Source organism: Dromiciops gliroides, chromosome 6 (assembly GCF_019393635.1).
Source record: "Dromiciops gliroides isolate mDroGli1 chromosome 6, mDroGli1.pri, whole genome shotgun sequence".
In the NCBI taxonomy this organism is placed as follows: domain Eukaryota; kingdom Metazoa; phylum Chordata; class Mammalia; order Microbiotheria; family Microbiotheriidae; genus Dromiciops; species Dromiciops gliroides.
This window is the reverse complement of record NC_057866.1, coordinates 157,910,530-157,929,133: the sequence shown is the minus strand read 5'-3', so window position 1 is coordinate 157,929,133 and position 18,604 is coordinate 157,910,530. Positions and strand designations below refer to the sequence as shown.

Sequence of the window (18,604 nt, the reverse complement as noted above, 5' to 3'; positions counted from 1 at the left end):
CATAGCCCTGGCCCTCAGCAGCAGAACTGACACTTGAAAGAGTCCTACCAAGGCCCATCTTAAATTCTAGGCCTGGATCCTAGGTGATAGGATCAAAGAGCTAGATTGGAAAAGGATCTTAGAGCTTATTCATTCCAATCCCATCATTTTAGAGACAAGGAAACTGAGACCTAGAAAGATGAAGTGATTTGTCCAAGATCAAATAGAAAATAAAAGGGAAAGCTGAAATTTTAATTCAGTCTATAATCCCATGTTCAATATTGCAAGTCCAAGCACTGGGAATACAAAATATGCATGTATATACATATAATATAACACATACATATATATAATGCAACATGTATATTATAAATGTGTGAGATTAAAATTGGATATTAGATCATAAATCTCCCCTACTTAACCTTTCCCTTAATTTATCTCCCAGACTAGTAAATGGAAGAAGCTTCTGCTTTTCTAGTTAGAGCTTTTATTGTATGGTAGTCACAAGGTGATGTTGATTAGAAGGATAGGAAAGTAGAAATACAATACAAATCGTCTTAAGTCTAGGCTTAGTCTATATTCCGTATAAAACTCACCAAAAGCAGAAGGCTACCTTTGGGGAGAAAGACCGAGTCAAGCGCGTGCTGTTAACCAAGAGCCGGGCCGAGTCAAACTCCAGTCCGCGTCTGTCTGTGCAGCGCAGCCAGGAGACCAGCGGAGCAGGAAAAAAGGCCCCACTTCCGTTCTCTCCTTGCCTTTTAAGCTCGCACCCCGGAAGTCGAGTGCTCAGCAGGCAATCTGGCGTGTGTCACAGGCGGACTGGTGTGCGTAGCTCATGCTGTTGATCTCCTCCCCAAAAGGGTGGTCCTAAAAAAAAACTGGCGTCTCTCCATTATCTAACCGACTGTTAAAACTTTTTACCACACATGTAATATATACAATACACATATACCTATAATATATTACATATGTGCATAATATGTGTCATATATACGTATATGCGGTGCATACATATATATACATAGTATGTAAAATATAGACACATAATATGTGTGGTGCATATGTATATAATATCTTTACTACACACATATATGCATAGCATCTAATATAATATATACATGATATATGTGGTACATATGTACACATATGATATATTTAGTGCATAAATGTGTGCAAACAATGCACATGATGCATTCCTATATATACACATACACATGTGTGTTGTGTGAGCAAACATGATTTCATTGGTGTGCAAAACGACTTTTGAGAAAATTCTCCCCACTCATATAGATGGCAATGACCCTTGGCAAATTCTAGCCTTTCAGTACCCAAGAAAAGATTACAAAATGCAGATTATACCAAATGATCCTCCTGAGGGAATTAACTTCCTTTCTTCTGTAACGATCACAGGATGTAGAACTAGATGAGATTTTAGAAACTATCTGCTCTAATCTCCTCACTTTAGAGATGAGGAACTCCAGGGAAAGGGACTTGCCCCAGGTCACACAATTGTAAGTAGCAGAGTCAGAATTTTAACTTCCATTTCTTGACTCTAAAAGGGAGTTTTTTCTATTGCATTTTGCTACTCTCACCCCCAGAACAAACTTCTCAATATGGTTAGAATATGAAGAGATTGCAAGATGTTGCCTGCAGGCCTTTTCCTTTTATATCTATTTTTCTTATTATTCTGAACTTGACAATTGCCAACAACTATGAGCATTTCCATATGCTATATGTGTGTGTGTTGTATACATACACACACGTGCACACACCTACACACACACACACATATATATTTGATTGTACATGAAGCCGTGAGTCTCCATAAATTACAAAGCAAGGTGTCTCATTTATCCGCATTTTCCTCTGAGTGAGAATCTTTTTCTAAAACTGTTTCCACCAATACCAGAGTCCTATATGATTTCTAAAAATGCAGGTTCTAGGAAATTCGATGTCAGACTTCTAGGCTTGAGAACCTGAAATCTCTCAAGCCAAGTTGAAAAAAAACACTTCCCATGATAAATGGTTATTTCAAAATTTTTTGAAACAAGGTATTTGAAGATATGTTTAAATGAAGCTAGTTTACTGGTCTTTCCTCAAAGCAAAGCCCAGACAACCTAGGTCTGAAAACTGCAAGGCTCTCCCCCCTAAATACAGGCTCTGCTCTCTGGATTTCAATTTCTTCACCTATAAAAGGAAGGGGTTGGACTGGATGGCTTCAAAGTACCCTCTGTTGCTATCCAATGTAGGCTTTGAGTCCACTGGAAGCTACACATGCTACTTGATTAACCAAAAAATAAATCCTTATATACTACAGAAAGCCAAAGTGCTTAGTAAATGTGTATGGACTTGCATTTCAAAAAAAAAACATGTCCACTTATTAAAAGTAACATTTTTAAAACCATGTCTCATAATCCCTCTTACCCTTCTTCTCCTGCCCCTCACCCACCCCTCCAGACAGCCTTTGGCCTAACTCTGCATCAAGGTGATAACTCATTTCTTAGAAGGTCTGTAAAAACAAGATAGGGTCACATGTGGTCTAGGTGTGGACCTAAATAGAAGTTTCAAAGTCCCCTCCAGTCTTAGGATTTTAAGAAACACCTAAAAAACTCTATTACTCCCATGAAATACTTGTAGCTCAATTAGAGGCATGATTCACAAACCCGGACTTATTCTCAGACAATTGATCTTCTGGGCTAACATCTGGGCTCCACTAAGACTGGAGAGAAAGGCCAAGTAGTACAGGAAGGCAGGCTCAGAATTAGGAACCAGACACAGACTGCTGTATAAAAATCCAGCTGTTAAAATGCCTAATAGCTTCAGGCAAATTGGTTTCCTCTCTCTCTCTCTCTCTCTCTCTCTCTCTCTCTCTCTCTCTCTCTCTCTCTCTCTCTCTCTCTCTCTCTCTCTCTCAAAAGATGTGCACCTGATTTTCACTCTGGGCTTCTAGAAAGACAAAAACAAGAAAATCCCAAACTATGTTGTTGTTTCATTGCAGCAGGAATGACAATTTGAGGAAGAAGCAAGTATGCCAGCTTAAGAATTACCAGACCTGGATTCAGGTCCCTGCTTTTCCACTAACTAGCAAGTTACCCTTCTCTTCAATGGCCCTCATTTTTCTCATCTGCAAAAGGAAGTGATTGGATAAAGAGGATGATCTGTTCTAATAATCAGATATGATTAGAAAAAAACAGACTGGGACAGCTAGGTGGCACAGTGGATAGAGCACTGGCCTTGGATTCAGGAGGACCTGAGTTCAAATCCACCCTCAGACACTTAACACTTACTAGCTGTGTGACCCTGGGCAAGTCACTTAACCCCAATTGCCTCACTAAAAAAAAAAGAAAGAAAGAAAGAAAAAAACAGACTAATTTATTTTAGGGAGGCAGGACACCACTGCTGTAGTCAGGGGGCTAAGTTCAAAGCCCCCAGTAACCCTTAATGGGTGACCTTGAGCAAGTCACTGAACCTCTGATGCCTCCATTTCCTCATCTGTAAAATGGGGAAGTTGAACTAAGAGCCTCCCTTCCAGTTCTAAGTCTATGAGACTATCCTGGGGACTTCTCCTGGTTCTTTCTGAAGAGAAATCAGTGGTCTTAGGCTAAGACCATGATGTTACTTTTAGGAAAAATATTGATAGGCTGGGTAGATCATCCTGATAAGAAGAAAATTGAAAACCAGAGGTACAGAGTTCATTTCACTACTCAATTCCCCAGGGAAGTTTATATAAATAAGGTTTGATGCTCAGGGCCAGCCCATGTGGGTAAGATGTCCTTTCCCGGTTCACTGAACAAGAAAGTGCCATTTCTCATTGGTGGAATTGAAATTCAAAATGATGGGACGTTCTTGCTGATGCCTCATAGCTGATTATAACCTCTGAAGGCTGGACCAGACAGATAGAAGGGTAAACTGATACTGGAGACTGACAGTGCCAGTGCTGTTTGGAGCACACATTGTGGGCTCAGGGATTTCTTGTATTGGATTTTGAAGACCAAAATCACCAGATGAAGATGTATAATGGGGTAGTGCTTCTGTTACTATTTTTAGGTAAGTGAAGTCTTAGGGTATTTTTTCTTCAAACTTGATCTGGAGTGTTTGATATAATGTTACTGCTAGAATATTAAACTTTGCCCTATAGTTTTATTGAAGGCCAATTACTACTTTAATGGAATGAGATGATATAAAAAGTAAATTTATGTTAACTGAACTGTCTTTTCTTTCCCTAAATCTTTGTCATTAAGACTTATAATCAAAAGGCAGTCCATATCGAATCAATTCGATTTAAATAGGGATAAGATATTTATGAATATTGGTCACAGCTGAATGGTGGGTACAGAGTTAAAGGGACTTCTGCTTTTAAAAACTTAATTTAATCATTTCCAAATGGAATAATAGTACGTACAGACATCTCACAGTAATTTTGTGGGGAAAGGGACTTGTGAATCTTAAAGTGCTATGTAAACAAGTACTGTTATTACTGAATTTGACTTACTTGCTCTCCTGCTTCCATACATTATATTATAATATAAGGCCTGTGTCAACAAAGATGGAAATGTACGATAGTAGAAAGTGTCTTGGCCAAGGAATCAGAATATGTGGTTTTGAATCCTGTCTTTTCTGTTTATTACCAAAATGACCTCAGGAAAGTCAATTTCCCTCTCTCAATTTCAATTCCTTTATTTATAAAATGAAGAGGTGAGACTAGTAACTTCTAAGCTCCTGCCCTTCCATTCCAGCTCCAGGCCCTATGAAGAAAGGACTTTCATTGCCTTTAAATGATTGAGGAGGAAGAGTTTGTCAGTGTGTGGTTTCTTTAGGTTTTCCCCACAAAACTAAACAGGTGCTTTGGCCAAAAATTAAAAAAAAAAGTCTTTATTACTTGACAAGCTGGCCTGTGGGAATAAGACTCTCTCTACAGACTTGTTGATACTGTTGAGTCGTCTCAGTCATATCTGACTCCTCTCAGTCATGTCTGACTCCTTATGACCCCATATGAGGTTTTCTTGGCAAAGATACTGGAGTGGTTTGCCATTTCTTTCTCCAGCTCATTTTGCAGAGGAGAACCGGAGGCAAACAGGGTGAAGTTACTTGCCCAGTTAGTAACTGTTGAAGCCAGATTTGAACTGATAAAGATGAAGTTTTCTTGGTTTCAAGCCCAGTGCTCTATCTACCATGCCACCTAGCTGCTCTTCTCTCTAAATTTAGGGAGGCTAATCCTTAGATGACAAACAGTCTTTTCCCAGGCTCAAATTCAAAGCGTTTTCACTTTGGCAAGAACTACCAGATTTCGCACCTTGTGGGCACAACCTTTAAATAACACAGTTTCACCTATAGGCCTTAATGAGACTTTCGAGAAGAATATCAATGAAGAAAAAGACCATTCCATATTTATATAGTGCTTCGAAATTTACAAAATATTTTCCTCACTGTGGCCCCATAAGACAGGCAGTACAAACATCATTTCCATTTTACAGATGAGAAGTGAGATAAAGTGATTTGGACATGGTTACAACCTATAAATATAAAAACTGGGAATTTACTATGTAAAATGCTATACAGTGGGCCATCTCCAGAATACAGAAATATTTTATAAATGAAGAAACTGAGGGCTATAAAGGTAAAGTAGTTTCCCCAAGGACACAGAGATAGATAAGATATAGAGTCAGAACTAGAAGCTGAGGACTAGGAGACTTTTTAAATCCCTCCTCATTCCCAGTTCTAGATATCTTTAAGTCTCCAGGGCCTCAGTCTTCTCCTCTTTCCACTGGGTCATGACACCCTTACGTAGGTTAATTGATGCTAGAGTGTGTCAAATAAAGTGTCCTGGAGATGATATGGAATGGACATTTCTTTTAGGGTCAAGGTACATGAATTCAAATCCTGTCTCTGACTCTTACTACCAATGTAACCTTTGGAAAGTCACCCAACTTCTCTGGGTCTTGCTCTCCCCATCTGTAAACAAGGCAGCTGGAATTTGGAATTATGCCCAAAGGACTTTAAAGCTGTGCATACCCTTTAACCCAGCAATACTACTATTGGGTCTTTTTTTTCCAAAGAGATCATAAAAAAGAGAAAAGGACTCACATGTACAAAAATATCCATAGCTGCTCTTTTTGTGGTGGCAAGGAATTGGAAATTGAGGGGATGCCTATCAATTGGGGAAAGGCTGAACAAGTTGTGGTATATGAATGTAATGGAATACTATTGTGCTGTAAGAAACGATGAGCAGGTGGATTTCAGAGAAACTTGCAAGGACTTGCATGAACTGATGATGAGTGAGTAGAACCAGGAGAACATTGTACACAGTATCATCAATGTGTTGATCAACTGTGACAGACTTGATTCTTCTCAGCAATACAATGGTCCAAGATAGTTCCAAAGGACTCATGATGGAAAATGCTCTCCAAATCCAGAAAGAAAAAAAACAACTGTGGAATATGGATGCAGATTGAACCATACTATTTCTCTTGTTTTTGGTGCTGTTGTTTTTCTTTTTTGAGGTTTTTCCTTTTTGCTCTGATTCTTCTCTCATAACATGACTAATACAGAAATATGTTTAATGTTATCATACATATATAACCAATATCAGATTACTTGCTGTCTTGGGGTGGGGGAAGGGAGGGGAGGGAAGGAGAAAAATTTGAAACTAGAAATCTTATAAAAACAAATGTTGAAAACTATCTCTATATGTAACTGGAAAATAATAAAATACTTTTATAATTAAAAAAAAAACAAGGGAGCTGGACTGAGGTCCTTTGAAGTTCTTGACAGATGATCCTTGAGCTATAGTCTATGAGAATATGTTCCAATAAGACCACTTCATGGAAAAGTTGAAAGATAAGATAAATGGGATTGAGAAAGGGGATGGGAAAAGGAAAGAAAGATCACTTTGAGGTGGGTACCCATCACTTAGGAAATGGCTAGAAAAAATTGTATTGAAATGTAATGATAGGGGGCAGCTAGGTGGCGCAGTGGATAAAGCACTGGCCTTGGATTCAGGAGGACCTGAGCTCAAATCCGGCCTCAGATACTTGACACTAGCTGTGTGGCCCTGGGCAAGTCACTTAACCCTCATTGCCCTGAAAAAGAAAGAAAGAAAGGAAGGAAGGAAGAAAGAAAAAGAAATATAATGATATAATATTGACTAAGTAAAAGTTTATCAAAGAGCAATTCAAAAACCCATGGGAAGACTTAGATGAACTGATTCATAGTGAAATAAGTAGAACCAAAGAAGTAATGTTAAAATGAATATAAGAAAAATGAATAGATCACAAATAAAGGAATATGAGAGAAAGGGAAAGTTATTTCTATAAATGTTTGTGATATAAAAACAATACAAAATATATCAACTAAACATTTTTTAAAAATCAGTTAAGAGTTGCCTACTTTTAGGTCTCTGGAAACTCCACTGTTATCAATGGTTGCTCAAGTGAAACCAACAGTAAAAGACACCATGATGTAGTAGGTAGAGGCCTGGATTTAGAATCAAAGGAAAAGGGTTCAAATCTTACCTGTGCTACTTAATACCTATGTGAACATGGTTTGTTTTGGTTTTTCCATATAAATATTTTATTATTTTCCAGTTACATTTAGAGATAGTTTTCAACATTTGTTTTTATAAGATTTCTAGTTTCAAATTTTTCTCCCTCCCTCCCCTCTCTCCCCCCTCCCCAAGACAGCAAGTAATCTGATATAGGTTATATATGTACAATCACATTAAACATATTTCTGCATTAGTCATGTTATGAGAGAAGAATCAGAGCAAAAAGGAAAAACCTCAAAAAAGAAAAACAACAACAAAAAAACAATAGAAATAGTATGGTTTGATCTGCATCTAGATTCCAGAGTTCTTTTTTTTCTCAGTTTGGAGAACATTTTCCATCATGAATCCTTTGGAACTATCTTGGACCATTGTATTGCTGAGAAGAATCAAGTCTATCACAGTTGATCAACAATGTTCTCCAGGTTCTGCTCATCTCACTCAGCATCAATCAGTTCGTGCAAGTCCTTGCAAGTTTCTCTGAAATCCACCTGCTCATTGTTTCTTACAGCACAATAGAATTCCATTACATTCATATACCACAACTTGTTCAGCCATTCCCCAATTGATGGACAGCCCCTCAATTTCCAATTCCTTGCCACCACAAAAAGAGCAGCTATAAATATTTTTGTACATGTGGGTACTTTTCTCTTTTCAACATGGCGTGTTTTCAAAAATTATTGTGGCTACTGTACTTTGGAAATTAATTGCTATTTACATATAAATGGCTATTGTACTCATTTTGGCAGTAAGCATTTATTATTAATTAATATCACATTTACCGGTAAAGAATTGACTGCATGTCTCTCTAACTTCTCATAGTCTCAGGCCTTTATACCTGCATAGTCCTAGGAAAAAGAGGACACCAAGTGATAGGGAGACCAGAGAGAGGGGCAGGAGAGGGCAAAAAGAGACTGATTCTAGTGTGGCCAAGGGTTTTATCCTGCTTAGATAGAGGTGGGTCACCACACTTTGATCTAAGCCATTTGGTTATAGCATCATTCAATTCCATTGATTGACATGACTTGAGGGTGGTCTGGAGAGTATGCAAAATGGCAAATTCCAGTGCCTGGATGTGGTTCTTCACTTAGCTAAATCAATATCCATTTCCCTTACTCCCTTGGGCTTGTCCCTGACAAGAGCTGAACTTTGTGGAATGGGGCAAAGAAAAGTCAAAGTGATCTCTGGATCCCGCCCCCAAGGAATTCATTATTAATAATTATTTTCTCACAATGGGCAAGTCACTGAAAACACTCTGGATCTTGTCTTTGTTTGTAAAATGATGGGGTGACTATATATCGCAAAGATCCCATCCACCTCTACATCCTGTGGTTCCATAATTATATAAATGTTTCCTTTCAATACTCTAAGGAATCATTTGTCTTAAAAGGCAGTACATCCTAATAGATAGAACTCTCAACCTGCAATGAGGAAATACTAGGCTTGACTTCTTTTTCAGGATCACTTATTAATTATTTGACTCTAGGAAAGTCACTCTATCAAGGAGTTCCTTTGAGACTCAGTTTTCATGTCCATAAAATGGGGATAATAAAGTATAATAATAACCATCTCACAGGGTTGTTACAAGGATCAAATGAGAGAATGTGGGAAAAGTATTTTATAAACCTTCAGTGCCCCCCTTCTTTTTTTTTTTAAATCAGCTAGAGGGCCTAAGGGAAAAGAAGCAATTTTTTTTCCTTCTCCAATGATCTGCAGTCCAATGATCCCTGACTGTTTCTTATCTTTTCTTCCTCTAAGTTCAGTAAGCCAAGCTAATTTTCTGATTCCTGAGTCCAAGAAATTCCACAAATTTGTTGTGAAATGAGGTTTAGACCAGAGAAATGCTGATCTGAACTTAGCAGAACCCCCTAGGGTAGACAAGAACTGAAGGACTTGAGGGTGAGACTCAGAAACAGTGTAGAAATATGCTGTGTTAGTGTACCACCTGAGAGGCACTTGCAGATAATCTTCCGAACTTCTGTTTTCTACAGGTTATGTTTCAACCCATGAAAATTCAACAAAGGAGGAACAACTAGTAACAACGATCCAAAGCAACCATAATGATAGCCTGGGGGAAAGTTCAATATCATATGGTCCTGCCATCGTAACACAACAACCAGCACGTGATGGTTTGACTTCCCCTTTATTACTCACTCTCGTGCCCTTGTAACCATGGAAATGTAGAATAGAATAGAAATGACTCTGTGCTGAGAATGTACAGAGTTAAGGAAGGCAAAACCAGCCCCTGCTTTTTCTAGTTTGACACTCATAGGTCATGGTTATAGGAAAGGTAACTCCTGTATCAACACTGAACAAGAACTCTTCTGCTCAAAAGCGTTCTATGGCTCCCTACTGCTTCTATGATAAAATGCAAATTCCTTATCCTGGCCCACCACAAATGGTGACAATGTATCATTCCAGGTTAATTTCAGATTCTTTTCTTCATATATATGCTAACCAAATAGAAAAGGATCATGGTATAATAGAAAAAGATCTAGAATTGTCCAGAGAAAGCCTATGTTTGAGTTTAAGGACTTTAAACAAATTAGTGAATCTCAATTTCCTCATCTTGGAATTAAAATGGAATAATAGTATGTACATGACATCTCACAGGAATTTTGTGGGGAAAGGGACTTGTGAATCTTAAAGTGCTATGTAAGCAAGGACTGCTATTACTGAACTTGACTTACTCGCTGTTCCCAGTCTTTTGCTCTCCTGCTTCCATGCATTTGCACTGGTCATTGTCCCATTACTCTCCTTGTTAAAATCTTTCTTTCCCCACAAGGCTCAGCTAGGATGCCATCAGCTCCAGGAAGCTGTTCCTGATTCCCTGCCCAGTCCCACCCCAGACGATAATGTTCCTTCCCTCCTCAGATTTTCTTAGAACCCTTTGTCTGGATCTTTCCTTTGCCCTTGTCCATCACTTGCCTTAGGTCCTACTTTTCTGTGGGTGTGGCATATCCCTCCTATTTAACTGTCATTTCCCCAAAGAGAGGGACTCTGCCACTGTAAAAATTGGTCTCCTCAGCTCAACTATATAGCCTTGCCATGCACAGTAAACTTATTGAATTAAATCCCATCCTGCTCTTAGTTAACAAGATTGTTACCTGCCCATATCAATTCCATATATTCTCAGGGGTATTTGAGAGCAGAAGGTGAGGCTATAAATACTGACACTTCTATCTCACCTCTGCTACTTACAGCTTGTATGTCTTCTTCAAGCAGGTCACTTAAACTCTCTGGGCCTCAGTTTCCTTCTCAATAAAATGAAGGGATTAGGAGAGAGGGTTTAGACATCTTCTAAGGTCCCTCTCAGCTGTAAATCTTTGATGCTTTGGCCTTCTCTCTTAGAAACTCAACTAACTTGTGAAACTTGTTCAATCCATATTCACCATGAAATTGGGCAAGGAAACACAATTACAAGAAATATGAGAGCCTTGACTGACAGAACAGCTAAGCATGGGGGCAGGGAGACGGGTTTCATTCTCACCTTTGACACTTAATAGATGTGTGACTTTGGACAAATTCCTTAACTTCTTAATACCTTAAGTGACACCTTAGGAACTATCTACCAAGTCACAGATGGAGGACAATCTGCAATCATATCAGTTCCCCTATGCTGAGAGAATCACAGATGAGTGAAAGGAAAAAACATAGAATCTGGTATGAAAATAGTTGCTACATTTGGGAACATCTTTTAGAACTTTAAATCCTATATAGATCTCTCTGTGTTTTATTTCTAGCAGAAGCAAAAGATTTCATAACCCATCCTTTCTCTGGAACAGGTACGTTGAAAACTTATACATGGACAAAAATTGCATGTGACTCTCCTTATTTGCCAACAGAGGTCCCTATTTTTCTTCTGATGAGGGAGGTGCCTCTTTTCTGAATCATCAGAAAATAGCTATAGGTTACATGATCAATAAACATTCTTACCCTAATTCGTTAGCAAGTTTTATGTGTTGAAGAATTCTAAAATGTAAAAAAAAAAAAAAATCCTAGGAAGATATGTCACTTATCTGTATTAGGAGAACAAGATTGCAAGTCTGGAGTTCTCACCAATCCCATCACAAGTCCAAACCTCACTCCCCCCTAAATCACTTTACCTCCATTATCTTTGAAACTGTCAATAAATACTGAATGGGGCAAATTCCAAATTTGGTTTTAAAAAAAAAAACAAATGTTGGGTCATTCTTACACCACTGGAGGGAAGAGAACTGAAGCTTCATTTCCAGCTCTATTCATTCTATTGTTTGACCTCAAGTAAGACATTTAGCCTCTCTGAGCTCTTTTATATAACCTCCTTTATAAAATAGTGATAATATCTGTGTTTCCATAAATGAGCAACTAAGTCATTTTGACTATATTTATAAATACCCAAATTAACTACAAAGAACCTATGAAGGATGATGCTGTCTGCATTCAGAAAAAAAACCCTGATAATTATGTATAGAATTATTTTATACACACACACACACACACACACACATATTTGTATCTAATGAGAGCCATCTCTAGGGTGGGGGGAAGAATAAAAGGAAAGTTACATAACTATTATATATTTTAAAAGAATAGCAAATTTTGCAATTTCATGTGCAATCATCTTTTTTCTATCCTACCGTTACGGAAATGCTGATTTTATGTCTTAAATTCAGAATAAAATAAATTTAATATTTTTTTAAATTCAACAACAAAAAAGGTGAGCAGCAGCATGGATAAAGTGAATAAAGGTGTGAGCTTTAACTTAGGAGGACCTCTTGACAAATACTCACTATGTGACCAAGAACAAGTCTCTTAAGGACGCAAAGCCCCCAGGCATCTTTAAGGGTTATAGACTATGGAGGAGTTGCCTAGCAGTGTGGACGGAAGGAGTGGATCTACCTAAGTGTTTCCTTACAATAATGAAATTACAGGTGCAGATCCATACAAAATAAATGTAAGTTATTTTGAGGGAGGGAATGTCTGGGTATGAGTTACAGCTATGGAAATAACTGATGTCGGTCATTAATTCTTTCAAGCAAGTAGTATTTATTGAATTCATGTGTTTTTCATTGTGCAACTGGGTAAATTTATGGTGTTTATTTTTTTAAAACTTTATTGTTTTGTAGTTTTTTAAAAAGGAAAATTGCTAAAAATGGACCCTGGGTTTTTAAAAAAGGAAGTGAGAAATTATCAAAACCTAATATATTTTAGAGGAAAGTTACAGAGAAATGTGATTATTCTATTTAAATTCATATATCCATCCCTGATGACATGGAACTAACACTCCACAATCCATAGATTTAAAATGTTCCTGATTCCCTTTGGGAATCCCTGCCTTACTCATCTATTAAGTAATCTGGAGACCAAAGAAAACATTCTTTTGTGACAGTCTGCTTTGCATTCCTGGGTTGGGCATAAGAACTAGGACTGCTTATAGCTCCTCCTGCCATTTTGGAAGAGACTCTATAAACTTAGGAAACAAGTGAGATCTTTTAAGTGCCTAGGTCTCAGCAATATAAAGTTGAGTCCTGCCTATAATGTCCTATTCAGATAATGGATCTCAATTTTGAAAGTCCCACTGCTAATTTACTTTACTGCATGGTCCAGTTCCATTGTCTTTACAATCTGCTTTCACTGGACAATTGCCAATTATTCATTTCTTTTGAGGTTATACCTGTATATATGTTTTCACAGGTTTGCCTCATATGGACATAGCCCAAGTCTCTACTAAGAAGGTGAAATAGAGAGCTTAAGCTTTTTTTTCTTACCTAGTACATTTGTTCACATGAACCTACAATCAGGATAATAAAACAAGTTTTATTGTAAAATGCTGCCTTGTTTCAACTATTCATTTAATTGGATGATTGCTCACTGAACAGACTAAGTACAGACTGCCTCTGTTTCTATTTTATTTCACTGGAAGTACCACACATTTTACTCCACCCCTTGTACTCTGCCATCCAGTGATACTGTCCTCCATGATGTTTGTCAAGCACATTCCATCTCCCATATGAGCATTTTCAATAGCCATCCCCCATGCTTGGGATGCTCTTCATCATCATCATATCTCACATCTAGCTTCCCTGACTTCCTGAGCTCAAGTCTCACCTTCTACAAGAAACCTTTTGCCACTCCTCAATCTTAGTGTCCTTCCTCTAAGATGGCCTTCACCTAGCTTATGCTATATATATCTTCTTTTCATATATATATATATATATATACATATACATATACACACACACACACATACATAGACATATAGTTATACACATATGTACATATCTGTGTCTGTATATATACACACATACATAGACATATAGATATATACACACATACACATATACATATATCTTCTTTGAGCATAGTTATAAATAGTTGTTTGCCTGCTGTCTTCCCTTTTAGACAGTGAGCTCCTTAAAAGCAGGGACTGGGTGTTTTTGTTTTGTTGTTTTTTAGGGGTTGCCTCTCTTTATATCCCTAGTGCTTAGCACAGTGCCTAACACAGAGTATGTACTAAAATGCTAGCTGATTGGCTTCATGATTTCCAGTTTTCTGTCTCGTTTATGGAAAATGAAGATTTTTCCACATTCTTTTCTCACATATCTTTTATACTCTTCTCATGGAAAGGCAGAACAGAACAGAACAAAGAACAATGAACTAGGTTTTAAGCTCCAGGTCTGCCACTTAATAGCAATGCGACCTTGGGGAAGTTATGTAATTGACTTGGGACCTAAGTTTTTTCATCTATAAAGTGAGATGCTGTATGACATCTCTTCCTTCTCTGATACTTGATGATGAGGCAGCATGGTATACTATTCTCTTTCTTTCTTTCTTTCTTTGTACTTCCTTCTCGAAGAGGACCATGACATCCGGGTAATATCACAACTTGCAGTGAATTGGATTTAAGTGAAGGAGGGCTGTGCAAAGTGACCAACATCACTCCCTCCTCCAGAGACATCTAGGTCCAGTGTCAAGATATAAATCAGGAGGTCAAGAGATGACCCCAGATCTTTAAGGCAATTGGGTTTAAGCGACTTACACAGAGTCACACAGCTGGTGTCTGAAGTGATATTTTAACTCAGGTTCTCCCATCATCAGGGGCATTGCTCTATCCACCGTGCCACCTAGCTGCCCCTCTTAGTATACTAACAGGATTGATGGAACTGGAATCATAAGAGACCTGGGTTCAAATCCCAGCCCTGTGACTATAAGCAAATCCTTTAATGTCTCTGAATCTCACTTTCCACATCTGTAAAATGGGGGTGATAATATCTACCTCATATGGTCATTAATAACAATGATAATAATAATAAACTACATTTGCCCAATGCTTTAAGATTTAGAGACACAGCATGAAATAGTGGTTAAAGTGTAGGGCTTGGGATCAGAAGGATCTGTCTCTGTCATTTACTATCTGCATGACCAGAGGCAGGTCATTGAATCTCTAGAAACTCCCTAAGATCCCTCTAGGATACTATAGATGATAATGGAATGAGTTTTCCACATGAAAAAAAAAATCCCCAAAACTAATGGAATGGAGATCATTCACCTATTTGAATTCAGGTTTACAAAGCAATTTACCTGTATCGTTACAAGGATTAAACCCATTTTCTAGATATTTGTTCCATAGTTGTTTATTTCACTCCTTTGCCACTAATTGTTCTCTCTTTTTTTCCAAGTGGTGGTCGTGATAGTTTTTAGTGTAATAGCTGGTATCGTTGGAGTCATCCTCTTAACATCATTGTTGGTTCGCCGGCTGACAAGGGTAAAACTGAAACTTTTGAACATATATGAAATTATAGTTGGAACAAAATGTACATAAAATGTGTTTTTCTCCCCTGTTTATATGATTAGGTGAGCTGAAGTATCTCATAGAGATAGGCTTGCATACTGTAGGAGATCTGGACTTAGAAGTACCTGGGTTCGAATTCTACCTAAGACACTTATTATCTGTGAGACCCTGAAAAGGTCACTTGACCCCCTTGACCTTCAGTTTTCTCATCTGGAATAAAAATTAGGCAGTCAGAATTGATGGTCTCAGAGGTCCTTTCCATCCTCAATCTATGATTTTACACACACACACACACACACACACACAAATACCTTCCTTCCCAAATTTTCTTTCTTTTCAATTATTTTGCTATTTTAAATTTCAGAAACTAAATCAGATTTTTGAAAGATAGAATCTTATATTTAGAGCTAGAAGGCTCTTTGCCTTTGGTCAGTTAGTCCAATTCTTTTTTATATATATAGATAAGAAAATTAAGGCTTACACAAGGAAAATTACTTACTCGAGGTCACACAAGTACTCAAACCTAGATCCTTTGAATCCTGATCCAGTGTGCTACCCCTCATGCTGCCAAGTCTATCAACAGAGAACATTTGTTCAAAGCTTAGTGTCTAGGGCTTCATTTTCAGGGAATCTGTCAACTTTGCCAGCTCAGAATCCTTTCATAATGAGTGTAAAATTAATACAATAGTTTAATAGCAATTATCCTGCCCCCCCCAAGAGCTTTGAGATCTAAAAAAGCACTTTCCTCATAACAAGACCATGCAAATATTATATTCCCTAGAATATGGGCCTCTTTAAGATGAACCTAGGCAATATTCTATGATCCTTGGTACATACCAGGCTTTCCCAAATGGGTTATCTCCCATATGTAGTTCTGAGCACCCAATTCAATAGATACTTATTGATCTGGATACTAAGAGAATTTTTCCAGCCTCACAATTACCAGTAAAGGACTAGGTCAGCAGAATTAAGAGTAGAGTTTTTTTGTATCTGGAAGTTCTCTTATTAATAATAATAATAATAATAATAGACCTCTCACCCTGAGAGGTAATTCTTGTACTTCCCTTTCTATTTCAGAGAAAGGAAAAGCTGTCAAGAGTTAATTGGGAGTGTGTGTGAGCTGAGGGGGAGAAGAGGGGCAATATTTCATCTATTCCAATACCAAGTGCCCCTTGAACATCCAAGTACCAACAAAAATTATATGGTGCCAATGCTGTATGTAGCAAAGGCAGCCCAGCAGTGATCACCACTAGAGACATTTGTTGAGTAGGGAAGAACTTCATCAAAAGAAGTCTACAAATTTAATGACATAAGATCAAGGGGGAGAAAAATCTACTCCCCAAGCCTCATTTAATGTTTTTTTTTTCCATTTTCTTCCCTGGGGCTTCTGAAGAGTCATAGCATTAATATTTTTCTGTTTTCATTTACAGAAAAAATCATTCAACCTGAAGAACAAGGACACGAGTACCCCCTTAAAGTTCTTTTGAGACAGAAAAAGCAGGTTGAGCATAGCCCCCTTTATTTACCTTGTGCTCTCCTGAAAGGGCAATAAATAAATGTGTGGTTTGGCTTCCAGTTGATTTTTGATGGCCAGGAAATGTCCTTTTCAGATCTTGATGGCAGACATAAAAACTGAGATGATGCCTGTAGAAAGTATCCTTTGTCTCCATCTCTGTCCTATGCTTTTAAGATCGGTTGGCTTTAGGTTTAGTGAGATCTAGGACCACCCCAACCAGAGTCTGAGAAGCATTCGGCCAAAGAATTCTATCAGATCTGCACAACAGGTGGTGGTGCTGGCTAGAATTTCAGCATCACCCTCTCTTTCTGGCCATTTCCACTTCCTTCTGTGGCTGCTCCATTACATTATTCATTACATATTACATATTTAAGAAAACATCAGTTCCCAAGAAATACACATGCCCCTTCTGCCACTAGACACAGAGTGTTATGAAAATCAGACCCAAAGAGAGGAGGCATAAAGACAAGGAAGTATGCCCAAAGATGCAAACTGCATTGTTTTCATTAATCTCACAGTTTGATTCTTATTTGTTATTGTTCTCATTCGGTCATTTTCCCAACTCTTCATGACCCTATTGGGTTTTTCTTGGCAAAGATAATGTAGTGGCTTGCCATTTTCTTCTACAGTTCATTTTACAGATGAGGCAAAGGGGGTTAAGTGACTTGCCCAGGGTCACACTGCTAGCAAGTATCTGAGACCAGATTTGAAATAAAAAAGATGAGTCTTCCTGTCTCCAGCCCGGGTACTCTATCTGCTGTGCCACCTAGCTGCCTTTTTTATCTTTATTTGGCATTTCCAGATTTGCCTTGGTTTTGTGGGCTGGTATTTATCTTCATGGATACAATATCAGACATATGGGTTCTATTCTAGATCTAAATGACTGATACTTCCTTATTCTTTGTCCATCAATTAATCGAGTATCAAGTTGCCATATTGACTTGGGTTGGTGTGTCCAGTTCAGGGTGATTTATAGTTTACCAAAACATTCATGAAAATGAAGTCTCTTTAGGGACACATCAATAAAGCAGGACTGAGCAATTCCACTAAATAACCAGAAGTCTATGCTTGGGGACTGTTCTGTAGGGGTGGAGGTAGCTGGGGATTTGTTATTCTTTTTGACTCTTTCAAACTAACTAAGTCTCATCCTGTTGTTGTTTGTGTGTGTGCTGTCGTTTTTTGTTTGTTTTGATCTTCCCTCCCCAACTCTGCTACAGAAAAGCAACATGTAAAAACATCCTCCCAAAACGACTTGAAAAGAAGACTGTGAATGATTCTGTGGAAAAGTTGCTTTCTCATGATAATAGAAAGCATCTGCCTGAATTGGAGACAATGTCAGGAGGTACATTTCATCTGGAGGTTCCTGTTCTAGGGACTCAATGATGGATAGATAAATGGCCCTGCTGAGTCAATTTTTTTGATATTGTGAAAAGTTCAGCTTTATTCATATCCCTGCTTTGGTTTTGTGTTTGCTTAATTGTAGGAGTTAATAATTTAGGAATTGACCTGTGATCTCCCATCCCTGCTCCCCTGAAGGGGTCTTCTTTAGGTCTGATGACCACTTTAGACCACATTTCATAAAATAGGGAACATGCCTCACTGCATGTATTAGAGCATCAGTTATGTACAAGGTTCTATGTTAGGGATCAAAAGACAAAATCAAAGCCATCCCCCCTCACCCCTCAAGGAGCTTACGTTCTAGTGAGGGATGGGGAATAGGGAGTTGAACTAAATGGTCTAAGACATCTCCTAGTCCTAAATCTTCTGAAATCCATATGAAGCCATTATAAATAAG

The 18,604-nt window shown here is 38.1% G+C and overlaps 2 protein-coding genes across 5 annotated transcripts in view; both read left to right on the top strand.

The window, feature by feature from the left end:
- Positions 1 to 1,959, top strand: part of LOC122732127 — a 36,220-nt gene extending 34,261 nt beyond the window's left edge. Inside the window, exon 11 of the mRNA XM_043972278.1 lies at positions 1,889 to 1,959. Within this exon, the coding sequence (XP_043828213.1) occupies positions 1,889 to 1,959 (71 nt within the window). The remainder of the gene's footprint in view (positions 1 to 1,888) is intronic.
- Positions 1,960 to 3,829: 1,870 nt separating this feature from the next.
- Positions 3,830 to 18,154, top strand: GYPA (glycophorin A (MNS blood group)). 4 transcript variants are annotated; one of them, XM_043969807.1, is made up of 6 exons: positions 3,830 to 4,026; positions 9,511 to 9,648; positions 11,266 to 11,304; positions 15,181 to 15,266; positions 16,724 to 16,794; positions 18,027 to 18,154. In XM_043969807.1, the coding sequence occupies exons 1-5, from the start codon at positions 3,984 to 3,986 to the stop codon at positions 16,778 to 16,780; spliced, it is 363 nt and encodes a 120-aa protein (XP_043825742.1). In that variant the 5' UTR covers positions 3,830 to 3,983; the 3' UTR covers positions 16,781 to 16,794; positions 18,027 to 18,154. The 4 variants fall into 4 exon arrangements, with proteins under 4 accessions (XP_043825742.1, XP_043825740.1, XP_043825744.1 ...); XM_043969805.1 differs by having other exon boundaries at positions 3,832 to 4,026; positions 11,263 to 11,304; XM_043969809.1 differs by lacking the exon at positions 16,724 to 16,794 and having other exon boundaries at positions 3,832 to 4,026.
- Positions 18,155 to 18,604: the final 450 nt, after the last annotated feature.